General features: G+C 45.5%; 1 protein-coding gene across 1 annotated transcript in view; it reads right to left on the bottom strand.

The window, feature by feature from the left end:
- The window catches only part of LOC137306886 (STE20/SPS1-related proline-alanine-rich protein kinase-like), a 48713-nt gene that overhangs the window by 8076 nt on the left and 19564 nt on the right, over nt 1-21073 (bottom strand). The window contains exons 5-13 of the mRNA XM_067976275.1: nt 19704-19812; nt 18076-18217; nt 17147-17202; nt 15491-15600; nt 10942-11043; nt 8570-8703; nt 7407-7455; nt 4095-4160; nt 1544-1666 (exon numbers count right to left, since the gene is read on the bottom strand). Of these exons, the coding sequence (XP_067832376.1) occupies nt 1544-1666; nt 4095-4160; nt 7407-7455; nt 8570-8703; nt 10942-11043; nt 15491-15600; nt 17147-17202; nt 18076-18217; nt 19704-19812 (891 nt within the window). The remainder of the gene's footprint in view (nt 1-1543; nt 1667-4094; nt 4161-7406; nt 7456-8569; nt 8704-10941; nt 11044-15490; nt 15601-17146; nt 17203-18075; nt 18218-19703; nt 19813-21073) is intronic.

Here is a 21073-nt window from a genome sequence, read left to right as displayed (position 1 = left end):
TTTATTTGGACTTTTATTTTACGCTCAGGATAACAGAAAAGCTTCAGTACTCTGCATTCTGGTCGTTTTTCAAGACCTAGCAGTAAGTTTTATATTTATAAAAGGTTACGTTTTTATAAAATTTATAAAACACTGGTTAGGCCTCAGCTGGAGTATTGTCCAATTCTGGGCACCGCACTTCAGGAAGGATGTCAGGTCCTTAGAGAAGGTGCAGAAGAGATTTACTAGAATGGTACCATGGATGAGGACATTAGTTATGTGGAGAGACTGGAGAAGCTGGGGTTGCTCTCCTTAGAGCAGAGAAGGTTAAGGGGAGATTTGATCGGTGTTGAAAATCATGAAGGGTTTTGATAGAGTAAATAATAAGAAACAGTTTCCACTGACAGGAAGGTCGGTAACCAGAGGACACAGATTTAAGATAATTGGCAAATGAAGCAGAGGTGAGATGAAAAGACATTTTTTTTACGCAGCGAGTTGTTATGATCTGGAATGCGCTGCCTGAAAGGGTGGGGGAAGCAGATTCAATAATAACTTTCAAAAGGGAATTGGATAAATACTTGAAAAGGGCTGTGGGGAAAAGCAAGGGAGTGGAACTAATTGGATAGCTCTTTCGGGGAGCCAGCACAGGCACGATGGGCCGAATGGCCCCTTTCTATGCTGTACGATTCTAAGTGGGGTGCCACAATTGACCTCAATGGTCCCTGTCTGATTTCCCTTCCCGTCCCCCGCCCTTGATAAGTGTACATCTGTGAACGTCAACTGAAGTCCGGTTCAGGCTCAGTTGTGTTGCTTCCATAGGCTAATAGCCTGCCAGTGGTCACTGTCCAGGATCACACAAAAATGGCCACATGGTGAGGTACCAGGATGTGCCTGACATCACAGTGCTGTACCCAAACTTAATCAACCACTTTTGGGAGAAAAGGGGAAAAAGATTGACGAATCATTAGACAAGTTTTAAAAAAAAAACCTAGCAGAAAGTGAGTACAAGTCTGGGGATCGGACCAGATGGGATAAGATTTATTTTGTCAATTCAGAACCCAAAACTCAATTAACTCCCCTCTCCCCCTCCAATTTTCTCTCCTCCTTCCCTGAAAGTATTGATTCTCTCTAGAGTTCGGTACAGGCCCTTGCACTACTGCACATTAGTGGGCATTCTTCACGTGTGAGCATAAACAGTGAGTGTCGGTCAACGATTTGACCTCGGAAGGCGTGACCGTCGTGCCCACTCCTGTCCTTAACCTCATGGTGTATTTCCAACAGAGGTCAATGGATAGTGAGCCGATGCAGGAGCCCCAGCCAACCACAGCCTCCCTACAACCGTGAGGCTGAGATCAGTGAACTCGGCACAGACCAGGGCTCCTGACCTTTGACCGTTCTGGTCCAGGACGGTCAAAGGTCAGGAGTCCTGGTCTGTGTAGCTCAGTTATGATTGGATAAAATCACAGCCATCAGGAAAGCCATTGTCTGGTTTTGTTTTATTTAAAAGGGGAGATTGTTTATTGTCAGGTTCAAGAATGCATAAGAAAGAACAAAATGCACTCACAGTTTTCGGAAAGGCCGCAGGTTTCTGTTCATCGTACGCGTCCCCTGATTCATCGTCACTCCATTCCCAGCCCCCGTCCTCTGTTTTGTACAAGTGGCCACTTGATCCCTGGGCACGTCTCACCTTCGGTCAATCACAATGCAGGTTAAAGGTCAATTGGCAACATTTTTATTTTCTGGTAAGATATGGGTTTTTTTTTTGTTTCCAATTTTCTCCCCTCTGCTCCTGAAGGCACCAACTCTCTCCGGAATCCAATTCAATGGGCAATGGTTGCCCTCCGGTACCTTGGCCAAGTGACCATTCTTCATGTGTGAGCCGAGACAGTGAGTGTCGCCAGGCTTATCGACCAGGGCATCACAGGCCCAATCCTGTCCAACTGCTCCAGGAGCATGAACCTTTTGTTGACTTGTCCCTCCCTGTATGGCTCAGTTATACACTGGGTTTACAAAATGAGCCACCAGGGAACTAGCTCCATGGTTTTAAATAACCTGTGTGTTTTTTCTCTCTCTCACGCAGTGCAGCAAACAGGAAACATGCTCTTAGGCCTCAGTTGTTGGACAGACCAGCAGGAAATGCACAGGAAACTATCCAAGGAAAGTAGCAATAGTAAAGAGCAAAGTCACCATTCACCTGAGGAAGGAGGAAGCCTCCGAAAGCTTGTGGAATTTAAAATAAATTTGTTGGACTATAACTTGGTGTTGTAAAATTGTTTACAACTGTGATACAGAGTGATATGGGAGCTGGAGCCTGCAACATGGGCCAGAGTGTATTGAATTCAAACTCAATGTCCTGTTGCCAGGATTTCCATCCTTCGTCAGTATATCCGCTGTCCCACTGTAGGTAACTACTTTAAGGTTTTGTGAATGACCTGCTATCTTCACCCCCGCTGTGACTGGGTTAATCAGTTAGTTTACTTGGAACTAAAGCTACAGAGAGTGATGAAAGTTGAACACTTGTAAAGGAACCGCCTTTGAGAAAAGAAATGAGGATGGGTAGATTAAAAGCAGGGTTATTTCACCAGCAAAACGCAGTGAGTGGAGGATAGTTACATTATACAAATTCTGAGTGTAAAATCAATCCCAGTCACTTACAGCAGTGCAGGCTCCAGGCATGATTGATGGGGGAATTAACCGATCAACTCCATTCTGGCCGGAAATAGTGATGTCACGATATGCAGCCTATTTCTCAGTATGACACTGTGGCAAACAATGTGTATCTAACAGTAATGAAAGACTCGCATTTCTACAGTGCCTTTACACGTCATTGAGAAACACACGCTCCTTTTGAAGTGCAGTTACTATTGTTATGTAGGCAATTGCAGCCAGAAATTTGCGCTCAGCAAGATCCACAAACAGCAGTGAGATGAACGACCAGTTAATCTGTTTTGGTGGTGGTGGTCGAGGGATAAATGTTGACCAGGAGAACTCACCCGCTCTTCTTTGAATAGCCCCGTGGGATTTTGTTTGTCCACCTGAGCAGGCAGACAGGGTCTCGGTTTAATGTCTCATCTGACAATGCAGCTCTCCCTCCGTACTGCATTGGAATATCAGTTTAGGTCATGTGCTCAAGTCCTGAACCCACAACCTTTTCACTCGGCAGGCAAGAGTGCTACCAAGTGAGCGAAATAGCAGTGTCCTAATTGCCTTGTGCTTTCAGTCATGGGAAATTGCCGTTAAAATTTGCATTGTCTCTGCTGGGTAACGTTCTCTAACGCTTTTAGAAAATACAGACCTTTTTGTTAGACTCTGGCTCACTCGCAGACTTTGGCACCGTGCCAGTAGCTTGGACTGTGTTGTCAGCCTGCAAGAAGATAGAAGAATTCTATTTGCGCCAGTGTATAAAGTAGAGTTGAAAAGCCACGGATCAGTGCGTCCCTCTGCGTCTCTGAGCAGCACACGGTGCGTCTCTGTGATTGGCACACCGCATCCCTCTTGTTCGATGGATGCCAAGCGTGCTTGTTCCTTGGCCCAATCTTTGGGGAATTTTAGTATTAGTTAAAATCTCAAAACATTGCCCTTTTCACTTGAAGAGAAGGAGGGGAGACATTCGGTCTAAATATGACCCAGCATCTAAATAAGACTAGAAGATTATCTGCTTGCGTGCTTTGTCTCTGTTGCACTGACTTTTCCTGCGGGATCCTCCTGTGTGAAGCTTGAAGTGCAAATTATTACTCAATGAAGACCCCAATATCTCTCCAGTGAACTGCTGTAGTTTGGTCTGACTGTATTGTATTGTAACAAAACACTTCACTCTTTGTAAAGAATCAAGCAGTTCTTTATTCTTTCGTTCCAAACCAACAGCAGTTCGTTCTGGTTCTATGACCCCACAACTTCTGTAAGCATCTGCCTTCTAAGTTTACGTCATCTCATTATCATTCGGTTTACTTATTCACACAGTGATGTGTTATAAACATATCCAACTACCACTGCCTCGTTGCATTGAAACAAGTTAATCAAAACTGAAGGCAAAAGCACACTGACCAGTGTCAGTGCAACTCAAACTCTTTTGCCCTGAACCTTGTCTGTAAATAATTCCAAGGAGTAATCTTTACCTTTGTATCCTTTTGCCCTCCGCTTAATGATTGGCCCAACAATTTCTCCATCAGATATTCTTTATTCTGAAATAAGAGAACAAGTTCCACATGAAACCAGAGTCCTACTCTGAAACATTGGTCCCATTGGCTAAAACACTGGGCCTATACTCTCTGGAGTTTAGGAGAGGTGATCTCATTGAAACATATAAGATTCTGAGGGGCTGTTTCCCCTGGCTGGAGAGTCGAGAACTAGGGGTCATAGTCTCAGGATAAGGGGTCGGCCATTTAGGACTGAGATGAGGAGGAATTTCTTCACTCAGAGGGTTGTGAATCTTTGGAATTCTCTACCCCAGAGGGCTGTGGATGCTCAGTCGTTGAGTATATTCAAGGCTGAGACAGACAGATTTCTGGACTCTAAGGGAATCAAAGGATATGGGGATAGGGTGGGAAAGTGGAGTTGAGGTTAAAGATCAGCCATGATCTTGTTGAATGGTGGAGCAGGCTCGAGGGGCCATGTGGCCTACTCCTGCTCCTGTTTCTCATATTCTTATGTTCTCAGTGAATCCTGGAGACTCATGTTTCAATCTGGCCCTTGAATAGGGACTGAAGGTCTCCTCTCACTGATGGAGGCAAATGCAGATGTTGAAATTATCAAAATATCAGACAAGAGCATTTCAAATGTTAAAAGCTGGTGGACTACCTGTTTCATTTTATGTCATGTATGGTTTTGTTGAAGTAGATGTTCATTCCAATTTTAATAAGCCACAAATTTACTGAAAGTCCTGTTTGCCATTGACAACTTATTGGTGAACAGAGGTCACCACTCAGGGTACCTGAAACAACAACAACTTGCACTTGTACAGAAACCTTAAACGTGATAAAATGTTTCAAAGCAGCAAAAATAACCAGACATTGAGCAGTGGGAGAAGGGTTAAGGGTTGTGACCAAAGACCTGGGCCCCGATATTAGCGGGGAGGTGGGTTGGCAGCGGGGTGAGGGGGCGATTGGGCGCGTGGCAAACCCGCATGAACCAAACTTACCGTTTCTGACGCGATCGCACGGTGATTGCGAGTGGTTAACGTCCTCTCCGGGTTTCACGCCCGGCAGCTAGTCTGATTGACAGGCTGGCTGCCGTCAGGAGCTGCAACGCGAGGGGTGGGTGGGGAAAAGAGAGCGAGCGAGACGTCATCCAGCGCTGGACTGGAAGACCGGGGGGAGGCGGAGTGGGGAAGATCGGGAGGGTGAAGAGGGGGAGATCGGAGTGGGTTTCAAAGGTAGGTGCATTTAGTGTTTTCACTTCGTTGCATGTTTTTTTATTTAATTTATTTAGTTTCTTTCTCCCTGATCCAGGTGTGAATCAGAAGCGGTGGACAAGCCGCCCAGGTAAGTTTAAAAAATCTTTCGAATCACTTCATGTGTCACAGGTAAAGTGCCTCAATGAGGTACATTTGGCTCGTTAACTGTCATCCCGCCGGCTTTAATTGCCGGCAGGACTTCCGTTTTCGAGTTGCCCGCGCGCACACAGGTGGGTCCCTGGGAAACTTGGAAGTCGGTGGGTTGGAGCCGGCTTCTGAACCCAAACGCGATTTCCGCGATTTTCAGAACCCCCTGCCCCCAACGCACCCGCGTTTGCCCCCTAAAATCACCCCCATGGTCAAAGAGGAAGGTTTTAAGAAACATTCTGAAGGTGGTGAGAAATGCAACAAGGTAGAAGGTTTTAGGGAGAACGTTTCAGAGTGTGGGGCCAGGATGGATGAAGGCTCTGGAACGGAAGGTGGAGTCAAACGACTTCTCTTTTCTCTCTCCACGTGCTGACTGACCCGCTGTGCATTCCCGCCATTCTCTATTTTTATTTCAGCTAAGCCAGGTGGCTACCAGTGGAAAAAACAGAACAAAACGAGAAAGGGGAGGCTCATCGAAAGCCTCTCACAGTCTCCTGGGCAGGCCACAACGGCCTGTTGTCTGATTGGCCATCCCTCTCTTACCTTTACCGGCCAATCTCTATCTCTGTCACAATCTTTTGTGCCTTTCCCTATTTTATCAATGCTAGTATGGTCTCAACTTTCCCCTCTCATTTCTTCTAAGCTCCAAGTGCAGTATCCTCCACGCTCTTTCTCTTCCCTAAATCTTCAATATGTTGAAATCAAGACCCATCGTACAGTCTCCTGTTCTAACTTATTGATCAGTTGCTCTTCTATGTCTCCACGGTTACATAGTGGCACGAGCAGAACCTTGGAATAGGCTGCCTTTCTCAACCTCTCGATTGGGAAACGGTGCTGGAAGATATAAACATCAGGGGGCGGCGGGGGGAAAGGCCAGCTAGAAATGGAGAGGGAAGCATTCTCAATTCTCCGCACGCTGAGTTCCTGATCTCAGCTACGAGGATGTACCAGGTGGATGCTGAGCAGTTCCCCACAGGGAGAAAGGGGAATTGGCAAGAGTCATCCTGACAGTTCAGCCAAGATCAGGAACTTGCCATGAAAATCAGCACTGCTTGGTGTGTTCCTCTCTTTCCATTCTAATCTCAAAATCAACAGCGTACGCTCAATTATTGTCACAAAACTTAGTGGGGGTCATTTTAACTTTTGGCGTTAGTGTAAAACGGAACGATATTGGATTGGCTGTCCGTTATATACCTCTCCTTGAAAGGAGGGTCGAGAGAGGTGCATAACAGGCAGCCTGTCAGGTATCGTCCCATTTTACATTAACGCCAAAAGTTAAAATTACCCCTAGTGTGTTTGGGCAAGTGAAGCTGTGAAGAAATCTGAGCAGAAACCAATGGGAGCAGGAAGAGGATAGAGATTTAGGAAGACAGATTATTTGCCAGGCATAGACATTTGGATTGGGCAATTTTGAAAGTATCTTTGTCCGTATGCTTGTTTTAAAAAAAAAACAGAGGGCGCTCTCGTGATGGCCTGATGGGTAAAGGTGGCACATGGTTAGGCACTGAGTTGTTCAGATGAGATCCCAGGTTTGACTCTCTGTCTGTGCTGTTAGCTGATCTCATCCAGGTGCCTCTTATGCACCTCCAGTCTCAAAGCAGAACTGGCAGAGGCCTGGGCCTGGGTAAAGAACAATGAATATTCCTCCTCCCTCTGCCATTTTTCCTCTTCAGATTCCCTATTGCTGCTGTATTTTTCCTGGAAAATCAGCTACGAAGGGTTAGCTGAGTTTTAATGCCCGCTTGGGTTGGGATCTGAACTTGAACACATTTACTGCATCCTGAAGAGACCATGAGTGAAGTTGCTAACACAGACTTCACTGTGTAAAATAGACTCTCGCTGAGTCCCATAGCACTTCTGGCTTCTTTTTTCCCCTTCTCTCTCTTACCTTTGACTTCTGGAAGAATTTGTGCTTCAGAAGCTCTGCTGCAGTGGGCCTGAAAAATAGAGTTTACTGAGTGAGTTGGGATTCGTGCAGCCGTACAGAAACTTGAAAACAGCTCGGCCCAGTCCGAGCAGCATGTGGTATCACCTGCCATGTGTGAGCTGCCCCAGTCTGCTCGGAGTACTGGGGCCAAAACGTTCCATTTTCAGAGATCAGGATCACAATTCTGAAGAAAATAAAAACTTTTCACAGACTCTACCGAAGGTGGCTGGCGCTACGACAATTGTTTTTTTTCTTTACCACCTCTTTTAGGCTCTTGTTTGCCACGGCATTTCCTGACGGAGGGAGTAACCACGCAGCCTGCTGCCAGGCCACTGCCAAAACCGTTCTGTAATCTCACAATCTGCTGCATGTGAGCAACCAGTTACATCAAAACACGAACTGGGCAGCCAACTTCCATATGGTAAGAGCCCTAATAACCGTCCAGCAGCTTCAACTCTGCCACAGACTTTGACTACAACTAAATATAATCCACCCTGCAACATTGGCAGGATATTTCTGTTCATGTGGTCTGTCCAAGCAGTGGGAGTGGTCCCCAGCTGCAAAATTAGCGACTGGTGCTTTTCCATTTTGTATTCTGAAAAGCCATACTTAATTGGCATCATACTTGGTGCGCCAGCCTGCTATGCCACAAGATGGTCGCTGCGGGTTTGTGCCCATAGTTCCCACCTCTCCATGTCTTTCCACAGTAACTCGCGTGCAGATTTTACCGTTCCACAGGAGCAGAGCCTCCTCTCAACTCCCAGCTGTAACTGGAACTCATCACATGATTAATTCCAAGGGAATGGTAAGACTGTGGCATTCAGTCACTTCTTGGCAATGCCAACACAATCAGCCATCATTCCACCGGTACTGATACCGCTTCACGGTCGATCAACGGGAACTGTACTTCTGCCTGGACTTAGAATTTGTCCCTCGCCTCGGAGACAATGCTGACATGGGATGACCCATCTGTTGGCCTGAGCATCAAACTCACCCAATAGGACCAGGTGAGAGCCCATATCAGTCAGAGCTGGAACTGAGACATGACCAGAGTCCAGTGCTGTACGTCTACCTGAACTACTGCCCTATCAGTCACTAACTTTGAATGACCTTAACACACACACCTCTTTGCAGGGTCTTTCTGCAGGCACAGGGCTATCAGTTTACGGAAGGACTTGCCGTACTTCTTCACCATCTCCTTGTCCTCCACCCCTGTCTCGAGAGTAGGAGGATCGTTCTGTAGCGTCACCATCAGAACCTAGTAACAAATTTAAGGAGATGTGGGTCGTAATGTCCAATGGGACTATCCTCATATTGTAACCTAGACATTATTTTACTCTCAATATCCAGAAGGCCTGGTGTCTGTATCATCATTTGACTTGATTTTCATTTCCTGAAACTTGTTTTCCTCAATCCAGTGAAAGCCAATAAAAATCAGCTCTAATTTGACTGAATAAAATAGACACAGTTCAGATCAAATCACACAGCAAATCAACTCTCAACTTGGATGAAGTGGAATCAAATTGGACATAAAATAAATTCTAATCAATTAGAATCAACATAAACTCAGAAACGGTAACTATCTACTTGAACACGTAACTTGTTATTTTTATTCTTAAACAGATTACTGACACATTTTAGTTCAAATAACAAATGCCAGGGAACAATCAATTAAAGGGGCACTGGAAACTCAGGCATGACGTACAATTCCCAGATATCCCTGACCCGAGATTTAATTCATTCCAGGGTATCTCGAAACCCAAATGTAACTCACTCCCAGTTATCCCTGATTCTGTATATAACTCATTCCCAGATATCCCTGATTCTGTACATAACTCACTCCCAGATATCCTGATTCCGTATATAACTCACTCCCAGATATCCCTGATTCTGTATATAATTCACTCCCAGATATCCCTGATTCTGTATATAATTCACTCCCAGATATCCCTGATTCTGTATGTAACTCATTCCCAGATGTCCCTGATTCTGTATATAATTCACTCCCAGATATCCCTGATTCTGTATGTAACTCACTCCCAGATATCCCTGATTCTGTATATAATTCACTCCCAGATATCCCTGATTCTGTATGTAACTCATTCCCAGATATCCCTGATTCTGTATATAATTCACTCCCAGATATCCCTGATTCTGTAACTCACTCCCAGATATCCCTGATTCTGTATGTAACTCATTCCCAGATATCCCTGATTCTGTATGTAACTCATTCCCAGATATCCGATTCTGTATATAACTCATTCCCAGATATCCCTGATTCTGTATGTAACTCACTCCCAGATATCCCTGATTCTGTATGTAACTCATTCCCAGATATCCCTGATTCTGTATATAACTCATTCCCAGATATCCCTGATTCTGTATATAACTCATTCCCAGATATCCCTGATTCTGTATGTAACTCACTCCCAGATATCCCTGATTCTGTATATAACTCATTCCCAGATATCCCTGATTCTGTATGTAACTCACTCCCAGATATCCCTGATTCTGTATATAACTCATTCCCAGATATCCCTGATTCTGTATATAACTCATTCCCAGATATCCCTGATTCTGTATGTAACTCATTCCCAGATATCCCTGATTCTGTATGTAACTCATTCCCAGATATCCCTGATTCTGTATATAACTCATTCCCAGATATCCCTGATTCTGTATATAATTCACTCCCAGATATCCCTGATTCCGTATATAACTCACTCCCAGATATCCCTGATTCCGTATATAACTCATTCCCAGATATCCCTAATTCTGTATATAACTCATTCCCAGATATCCCTGATTCTGTATGTAACTCACTCCCAGATATCCCTGATTCTGTATATAACTCATTCCCAGATATCCCTGATTCTGTATGTAACTCACTCCCAGATATCCCTGATTCTGTATGTAACTCACTCCCAGATATCCCTGATTCTGTATATAACTCATTCCCAGATATCCCTGATTCTGTATATAACTCATTCCCAGATATCCCTGATTCTGTATGTAACTCATTCCCAGATATCCCTGATTCTGTATGTAACTCATTCCCAGATATCCCTGATTCTGTATATAACTCATTCCCAGATATCCCTGATTCTGTATATAATTCACTCCCAGATATCCCTGATTCCGTATATAACTCACTCCCAGATATCCCTGATTCTGTATATAACTCATTCCCAGATATCCCTGATTCTGTATGTAACTCATTCCCAGATATCCCTGATTCTGTATATAACTCATTCCCAGATATCCCTGATTCTGTATATAATTCACTCCCAGATATCCCTGATTCCGTATATAACTCACTCCCAGATATCCCTGATTCTGTATATAACTCATTCCCAGATATCCCTGATTCTGTATATAACTCATTCCCAGATATCCCTGATTCTGTATATAACTCACTCCGTTATCTCTGATTCCCTCCATGTAACTTACTCCCAGGTATCCATCATTTTGCAAACTGTTACAAGTTTACTCCCACCTTCATCGGTGGGTACTTGTGATATGGTGCAGTTCCGGTTGCCAGTTCGATCGCTGTTATACCGAAACTCCAGATGTCTGCTTTGAAGTCATAACCTCGTACCTGCAATGAAAGAGAAAGCCAGGAGTCAGTCACCTGCCATGAGCACAACTGGAATGAGACTCATGTAAAAGTGCTGTGCTCACTGCTGTAGTCATGATGTGGAGATGCCGGTGATGGACTGGGGTTGACAATTGTAAACAAGTTATAGTCCAACAAATTTATTTTCAATTTCACAAGCTTTCGGAGGCTTTCTCCTTCCTCAGGTGAATGTTGTGGAAATGAAATCTTCAAATCCTTCGCATTTGAAAATCACAGAACAATGCCTGGTGATTACTGCCCGTTGCCAAGGCAATCACAGTGAGCAGACAGAAAGGTGTCACCGAAAAGGCCACCAAATATACAAACCCCCAAAAAAAGAGAGAGAGAGAGAAGGAAGACAGTCAATGACCCGTTATATTAAAAACAGATAACATTTGTTCGCTGGTGGGGTTACGTGTAGTGTGACATGAACCCAAGATCCCGGTTGAGGCCGTCCTCATGGGTGCGGAACTTGGCTATCAATTTCTGCTCGACGATTTTGCGTTGTCGTGTGTCTCGAAGGCCGCCTTGGAGTACGCTTACCCGAAGGTCGGTGGCTGAATGTCCTTGACTGCTGAAGTGTTCCCCGACTGGGAGGGAACCCTCCTGTCTGGTGATTGTTGCGCGGTGTCCGTTCATCTGTTGTCGCAGTGTCTGCTTGGTCTCGCCAATGTACCATGCTCCGGGGCATCCTTTCCTGCAACGTATGAGGTAGACAACATTGGCCGAGTCACAGGAGTATGAACCATGCACCTGGTGGGTGGTGTCCTCTCGTGTGATGGTGGTATCTGTGTCGATGATCTGGCATGTCTTGCAGAGGTTACCGTGGCAGGGTTGTGTGGTGTCGTGGACGCTGTTCTCCTGAAAGCTGGGTAATTTGCTGCGAACGATGGTTTGTTTGAGCTTGGGTGGCTGTTTAAAGGCGAGTAGTGGAGGTGTGGGGATGGCCATAGCGAGGTGTTCGTCATCATTGATGACATGTTGAAGGCTGCGGAGAACATGGCGTAGTTTCTCCGCTCCGGGGAAGTACTGGACGACAAAGGGTACTCTGGTGGTTGCGTCCCGTGTTAGTCTTCTGAGGAGGTCTACGCGATTTTTCGCTGTGGCCCGTCGGAACTGTCGATCGATGAGTCGAGCATCATATCCCGTTCTTACTAGGGTGTCTTTCAGCGTCTGTAGGTGTCCATCGCGTTCCTCCTCGTCTGAGCAGACCCTGTGTATTCGCAGGGCCTGTCCATAGGGGTCAACAGAGTACCCTTCGTCGTCCAGTACTTCCCCGGAGCGGAGAAACTACGCCATGTTCTCCGCAGCCTTCAACATGTCATCAATGAGGACAAACACCTCGCTATGGCCATCCCCACACCTCCACTACTCGCCTTTAAACAGCCACCCAACCTCAAACAGACCATCGTTCGCAGCAAATTACCCAGCTTTCAGGAGAACAGCGTCCACGACACCACATAACCCTGCCACGGTAACCTCTGCAAGACATGCCAGATCATCGACACAGATACCACCATCACACGAGAGGACACCACCCACCAGGTACATGGTTCATACTCCTGTGACTCGGCCAACGTTGTCTACCTCATACGTTGCAGGAAAGGATGCCCCAGAGCATGGTACATTGGCGAGACCATGCAGACGCTGCGACAACGGATGAACGGACACCGCGCAACAATCGCCAAACAGGAGGGTTCCCTCCCAGTCGGGGAACACTTCAGCAGTCAGGGACATTCAGCCACCGATCTTCGGGAAAGCGTTCTCCAAGGCGGCCTTCGAGACACACGACAACGCAAAATCGTTGAGCAGAAATTGATAGCCAAGTTCCGCACCCATGAGGACGGCCTCAACCGGGATCTTGGGTTCATGTCACACTACACGTAACCCCACCAGCGAACAAATGTTATCTGTTTTTAATATAACGGGTCATTGACTGTCTTCCTTCTCTCTCTCTCTCTCTCTCTCTTTTTTTGGGGGGGTTTGTATATTCGGTGGCCTTTTAGGTGAACCTCCCTGTCTGCTCACTGTGATTGCCTTGGCAACGGGCAGTAATCACCAGGCATTGTTCTGTGATTTTCACATGCGAAGGATTCGAAAATTTCATTTCCACACCATTCACCTGAGGAAGGAGGAAGCCTCCGAAAGCTTGTGGAATTTAAAATAAATTTGTTGGACTGTAACTTGGTGTTGTAAAATTGTTTACACTGCTGTAGTGACATCTACTGGCAACAAGTTGCTTCTGTTCTGCTGCAGCAAAATCTGCAGAGATCAAAGAAAGCAAAATACTGCAGATGCTGGAAATCTGAAACAAAAACAGAAAATGCTGGAAACACTCAGCAGGTCAGGCAGCATCTGTGGAGAGAGAAACAGAGTTAACATATCAGGTCGATGACCCTTACATCAGGAGCGATAAAATAAAACCCATTTGAGAACAATCTTTTCTCTAACAGATAACTGATTTTAAGAGCAAAGTTTGCCAAAAAAGGGTCTTGTTTCACATTGAAATTATACAGAAATACAACTTGTGTCCCCTCCAATACTTCACTGAGAAGAAGCAGCTGATTTCTGCACTATTTCCATCCTGTCATTTGTTCTTTGGAGGTAAACATCTTTGTCCAAGAATAAAATATAACATAACTTTTGCCTTTTACACACATCCAGCTTCCAATCATACAAGTTTTTGTAGTGCAGCCAACTGTGGGAGAAATTCTACACATCCATTCCATGCTTTAGGATGGATCCATTTTCTGTTTTGTAACAATCCTTCCCATGCTTTGGACACATCCATCCCATGTGCTGTAATAGATCCAGCGCATGTTTTGTGACACATGTGAATACCAGTCTTGCAGGAATCACAGCAATGGGCTAGGAGCAGCAGGAATATCAGTTATATGATTGGCTAAAGGAACAGCTCGGATGGTAATGGCTGTGCGCATGTATGAGAGAGTAAGCACTATATACGAGAGTAGTTTTGAACAGAAGTATCTTGTATGCACATTCTATTCACTATATAGTATTACCAAGGTGCAGTCTTGCCTCTGAGTTTTGTTTATTCTCAGGATGTGGGCATCACTGGCAAGACCAGAATTTATTGCTCATCCCTAGAGGGCAATTAAGAGTCAACCATGTTGGTGTGGGATTGCAGTGACACGACAGGCTTTCTCCCCTAAAGGGCATTAGTGAGCCATTTGGGTTTTTATGATAATTCGGCAGCTTTATGGTCACTTTTATTGATGCCATGTTTTTTTTATTTTCAGATTATTTTTAGACTGAATTCTCAAACTGCCATGGTGGGATTTGAACTCATGTTCTCTGGATTATTAGTCCCGATCTCTGGATTTACTAGTCTAGTAACATAACCCCAATGCTACTGTGCCCAGTTAGAAGGCTATGGGTTCAAGTCCCACTCCAGAGACTTCAGCACATAATCCAGACTGACTCCCATTGCTGACAGAGTGCTGCACTGTCAGAGGTGCCGTCTTTTTGATGAGACATTAAACCGAGGCCCTGTCTGCCCTCTCAGGTGGACGTAAAAGATGACATGGCACTATTTGATGAAGAGCAGGGGAGCGCTCCTGGTGTCCTGGCTAATATTTATCCCTCAACCAACATCACTAAAACAGATTATCTGGTCATTATCACATTGCTGTTTGTGGGATCTTGCTGTGCGCAAATTGGCTGCTGCGTTTTCCAACATTACAACAGTAACTACACTTCAAAAAAAAAGTACTTCATTGGCTGTAAAGTGCTTTGGGACATCCTGAGGTGATGAAAGGCGTTATATAAATGCACGTTCTCTCTTTCTATAGTACAATCTGGTTATTTCTCTGTACTTACCAAGGCAAGCACTGTCAATGAAAGGGAATGACATGTTTTCCATTTTGGGCATCTACTATCAGCATTGTGCGTTTTACGGTCAGATATAGTGTCATCCCCAGATGCTGAATAAAGCTCGCTTTACTCTACCCCAATAACATACCTTACCCTAAATGCAGAAGAGTGGAACCTACTGTACTAGTGCATTATGTCCATTTCTTGGAGTGATGCTTTTGTGGCCTCTTTGAGTGAGGTTGCCAACTACCCCAACTTATTTCACATGTTTAGGATTGTTACAGATGTCAGAGACAAGACTTTGATTCCATCAATATTGGAGGTGATAGGACAGTGTCCCAACTCTCTGATACCCACCAGTCCCAGGAAACTTGAGCCCGATTTGAACCTAACCCTCCCGGCGGGTACAAAGTAGATTCGGGTCGGATGCCCATTTTACACCCCGCTTGATTTTACTCTCCAATGACGTCAGGGTTAGGGTATCTGTAAACCCCAATAGATACGGGCGGGTTAGGTTAAAATCAGGGCTTAAGTGCCAACAATGTAAAACCAGGCCTCTGTTTTAACAAAAGTTTGACTATCAACCTAGGGTTACCTGTTCCATCACTTCTGGGGCCATCCAGCACGGAGTTCCAACAAAGGTTTTTCGCACTTTATTTCTTGTCATATCTCCGCCAGCAGCTAGAAAGGCAGTGACGCCAAAATCTAATAAAGGAAGAAGCCAAGTGTTACACTGCCATATAAGAAATTCTTTACATCAGTAACTGTTGCCACAGGGCACTGGAACACCAGTGTAGGACATCTGTGGTGGCCTGGCAGAGGTCACTCAGCTGCCATCATAACCTCAGATGGTGCATGGCACAAAGAGACCCAACTGGAGACTGCATATAGATTGGGAGCCTCCCAATCTCACCTCCACATTCCAAATTTGGTCTGTCTGCCTGTGCTGAAAGGGTTGATGTCAAGGTCTGCATTTATTGGAGTAACGCTCTGGAGTTTTATTTGATTATCCCAGGGGACAGGGAGATGCTCCATAAACTTAAGTAACCTCATCCAAAACTCTGCTGCCCGTATCCTACCTCTCACCAAGTCCCGTTCACCCATCACCCCCTGTGCTCACTGACCTACATTGGCTCCCAGTCCGGGAACGCCTCAATTTTAAAATTCTCATCCTTGTTTTCAAATCCCTCCATGGCCTCGCCCCTCCCTATCTCTCTAACCTCCTCCAGACCTGCAACCCTCCGAGATCTCTGCGTTCCTCCAATTCTGGCCTCTTGTCCATCGCCCCACTTCCTTAAACCTACCATTGGCGGCCGTGCCTTCAGCTGCCCAGGCCCTAAGCTCTGGAATTCCCTCCCTGAACCTCTCCACCTCTCTCCCCTCCTTTGAGATGCTCCTTAAAACCTAACTCTTTGACCAAGCTTTTGGTCACCTGTTCTAATATCTCCTTTTTTGACTCGGTGTCAAATTTTGTCTGATAACACTCCTGTGAAGGGCTGTGGGACGTTTTCCTATGTTAAAGGCGCTATATAAATGCAAGTTGTTGTTGTTTCACTGAGCTCCATCTTCTTGGAGCCTTTTGTTTTTGACACCTCTCCCTTCCCTGAAGGTGCTGACTCTTGCTGGAATATGGTTCCATGGGGACTGGACACCCAATGGTGCTTTGCCCAAATGGCCATTCCTTATATGTGCCCGCTCCTGTCCTCCTCCTAGTACCACTTGAGTTTATTTTCCAGTGGTTACTGAATATTGATCAGGAGTGAGAACTCTGGCTGATTGTCCCCCTCCCCAATCCATGAACACTCAGGCCAATTGTAGTGCTCCAGGCTAATGCCCGTTTTACACTATCGCACAAAATCAAAATCACCCCCATTGTTTCTGAAAAAGATGCACTGAATGCTTTAACCTTTCAGTTTATTACTGAGATTAGATTAAAGGGATTCTGTGATTTGTGAGGTATTTTCTATTTAAAGGGTACAGTCAGCATGTTATCAATAGCAACAGCGCTGAGGGCAGTGTGTGAATCCACTGTGACCTTTCGGTTCTGCGTCACTGTTACTCACTCTGTATACAGGTTGGAACTGGAGATGCTTTGCTGCTAAAAGTCATGTTTTAAACATAATCCATTTTGTTGTCTGTTCTGATAATCCTCTACCGGCTGATTTAATATAACTCACAGGAGAAGTACATTAAAAGAATTATTTTGAATTACTGCACAATGAGGAGATTAGTACCAGTTATATAAACCTACCTGCAATTTGTATAGACCCATCATCTCCAAGTAGAATATTACCGGCTTTAACATCCCTGAAATTGGAAAACACATTCAAACAATACAAACATTAAAAGATCGCTGATCTCATCTTGTGTCCCTCCTCTTTCTTCCACGCTGTTTCAGGTCATCTCTCCATTGCCTGATGCTGCTGATGGACCTCCTAGTATGGGAGGCCATACTAACCAATTAGCAGAACCCTTGCCAAATTTTACCATGCTCTATCCTGAGACAACCTGAGCCGGGCACAGCCAAAGAGCTGATCCTTCAGATACCTGTGTCAGCTTGGCTCAGTGGGAACACTCTTGCCTCTAAGTCAGGCTGTTGTAGGTTCAAGCCTCACTCCAGAGACTTGAGCCCATAATTCAGGCTGACACTCCGTGCAGTACTGAGGGAGCGCTGCACTGTTGGAGGTGCCGTCTTTCAGATAAGACGTTAAACAGACCTGCCTTCTGAGGTGGATGTAAAAGATCCCATGGCACTATTTCAAAGAAGAGCAGGGGAGTCCTGGGGCCAATATTTATTCCACGACCAACATCACTAAAAACAGATTATTTGGTCATTATCAAATTGTCTGTTGTTTTTTACATTTTAACAGTGACTACACTTCAAAAGAAGTACTTCATTGGCTCTAAAGTGCTTTGGGACGTCCTGAGGTGGTGAGAGGTGTTATATAAATGCAAGTCTTTCTTTCTCAATGTAAGATACTGACCAGTGCTTAGGGTTGGTGTCCTCTGTATGAGCAACTAGATGATACTTTGAAAAGAGGATTATCTGCAGCACCCCATTAAAGGGCTGGATGTAACATTTCTTGTTTGTTTAAAGTTACTTAGTTAAACCCCTCAGGATTGGCACTGCTGCCTGACCCCGACTCAATATGGGTTAGAGATGAAGATTCGAAAGTTCACCTGTGTATCTGTCCATTCCTGTGCAGATAATCCAAGCCCTCCAACACTTCTTTTAAAACTGTTGCTATTACTGGCTCATCCAGCACGCCAGTCTTGTGTTCATTGTTGCTGACAGTCCTCCTGATTATATCCAACATAGAGCCTGAAACAGGAGCAAGAATGGCCAGGTCACCACATATCCAGATGGAAATCTCTCTGATCAAATGACATCAAAAAGGCTCACTTTTGTGATGCAGGAAGCCATTTTCAGCCATTGACAAGACTGTTTTTGCCCAATTCTCTTCTGAAGACACTGACTTGCTGGAGGTTATGGTTCACCTAGAACCTGGCCCAAATGACCATCCTTTATGTGTGAGCCCAGAGGAGTGTCAATGGGCTATTCTGCTATGAGGGCATCACAGCCGGAGCCCAATCTCGTCCTCACCCACACACATGTACACCTTCCAGCAGGATCCACTGGATAGTGATCAGGAGCAGGAGCCACTGGATAGGGATCAGGAGCAGGAGCCACTGGATAGGGATCAGGAGCAGGAGCCACTGGATAGGGATCAGGAGCAGGAGCCACTGGATAGGGATCAGGAGCAGGAGCCACTGGATAGGGATCAGGAGCAGGAGCCACTGGATAGTGATCAGGAGCAGGAGCCACTGGGTAGTGATCAGGAGCAGGAGCCACTGGGTAGTGATCAGGAGCAGGAGCCACTGGGTAGTGATCAGGAGCAGGAGCCACTGGGTAGTGATCAGGAGCAGGAGCCACTGGGTAGTGATCAGGAGCAGGAGCCACTGGATAGTGATCAGGAGCAGGAGCCACTGGATAGTGATCAGGAGCAGGAGCCACTGGATAGTGATCAGGAGCAGGAGCCACTGGATAGTGATCAGGAGCAGGAGCCACTGGATAGTGATCAGGAGCAGGAGCCACTGGATAGTGATCAGGAGCAGGAGCCACTGGCTGAGATCAAGTGTAATCCACCCACCACTCCCAACAGCTGAGCTCAGCATAGGACAGCGACCAAACCTGGCATCTTCCTGTCCTGTAAGTCTCAGTACCACACTGGGTGGTACATTTACCCACTGAGCCATTGGGGCAATTTGATCAATCTCATTAATGTTTCACTTTGGATTAATACCTTTTGAATTCTCTGAAATGTGAGCTTAAATTTTATGTTTCTTACCTAACACTTGACTGAACTCCCTCTCTGCGCAATGTAGCTAATAAATGAGTGGTTTTTGGCCTCTCCTACAGGTTCACTAGTTACAGGGTCTCAGATGCACATCATTTGTTGCAGGGAGTACAGGCCTCTCAATGAAAACAATTAACAAAAATGATTTGTTCAGTTAGAACAGCAGTGGCCATTTTCAGGCCCCCAGGAAATGGTAAAACACAAAAATGTTCCGTTCACAAACATTAAATTCACCTTGGGCGGGAGCGCAAAACGACACATTGACTTGGATGGAAAAGGAAATCGGGCGGAGTGTAAACCGGGCGGCCAATTCGCTATCACCCGTTTTGCACAACTGCCCAACTGGATTTATCCCTCATCCCTCAGCTTGAACATACAGGCACAGCAATATTACAGTATTATTAAAGGAAGGTGACTGTTGTACTTATATTCTGGGTGACGTCATCTTACCTCCACTCAGCAGCTTCATGACCAACCAGAGTTCATCCTTCACAACAAATGAGGTGAAATAGGTCACAACATTGGGGTGACTGCACTGACTCATGGCTTGAATCTCTTTCTGTTTCAGAGAGAAATTCAGAGGTCAGCATTTTACAGCAGTACTAACAAGAGTTTCAAAGTTTGCTTCTTAAATCCATGACAATCTGCCACTGCCCAAACATAAACTTTTAAGAGATAAACATTTATTTCTCACAACCATGGCCTTCTGTACCCTTGGTTAGGGATGGAGGGAACACCTGACAGGGTTCTTAATGGTGGTTATCTGGTGACTTGTGCTGGAAAATGTGCATGTGTGGTCTTTGGGTACAGACAGGGTTGAACCTGGCTGTGATGCTCTCCACAGTTGAATGAACGGCCAACGCTCCCAGTCTAGATTCACACTTCAAAGAACGGCCATTTGGTCAAGGTGCTGGAGGGCGGCCAGTGGCTGTTGACCTGTGCCAGCCTGCACCACCTTCAAGACAGGAGGGTCTTTTGCTGTGCCAGTGTGCTCCAGTAAAAAAAATACATGCCCAGCTCCAGATGAGAACCAGCCCAGGGAAGCAGCTTAATGAATTGGCTTGATGTTGAGGTGTATTTGTTCTGTGTTGCTTAATGAGCTCTCATGATGTACTTATTGTGAGTACTCACTCGGGGTAATTTCCCGACTTCACCATCCCAGGTGGGAGGGGAGCCTGGTCTCCTGCCAGTGGATAGCGGACGTATGGCCAGTTTGCTGAAGACAATTTTCTGTCAATTAATTTAAATGATTGGAAAATCGTGCACAAAGTGCACCTGAATTTCTGCTGTGCGCTCCCAGCGGGTGAGACTCCCCACCAGGAGCACACAATTAGAAATTGAGCCCTAGTGTGTATTGGTTGGCTGTGTATCATATCATCCCTTTTTCTATTCTATAAAACATAAAATGCTTTAGGGATAGGAAAAGGCCATTAAGCCCATCAAGACTTTTTGATATGTCAACCCTAGCTACCCATCTTCTCATCATAGCTCTCAATCCCTTTTCTGCCCAGAAATGTATCTAGTTGCCTGTTGGACCCATTTATACTGTCCACTTTAATGGTAAATTTAGTCCATAACTCTGCTCCCATTTATGTAATGTTCTATTTCATATGCATCAAGGTACAATTTCCATAACTCTATGGTGCTAACCAGGCCCACTGTATATCTGGGAAACAATGTCTGAATCTGCAGCTCAGGGGCCTGCGGGCTTCTGGTGGACAGACTCTACCCTTTGACCCTGTGACTGGCATTTGCCTGGCACTGAAGCCCTGCGCCAGCTCTGAGGAGAGGCCAGTGACCTACTTCCAGACCCTGCCAAT

Source organism: Heptranchias perlo, chromosome X (genome assembly GCF_035084215.1).
Source record: "Heptranchias perlo isolate sHepPer1 chromosome X, sHepPer1.hap1, whole genome shotgun sequence".
Classification (NCBI taxonomy): Eukaryota; Metazoa; Chordata; class Chondrichthyes; order Hexanchiformes; family Hexanchidae; genus Heptranchias; species Heptranchias perlo.
Note: the sequence above shows the minus strand (reverse complement) of the source record. Positions and strands in the feature narration are given on the sequence as shown.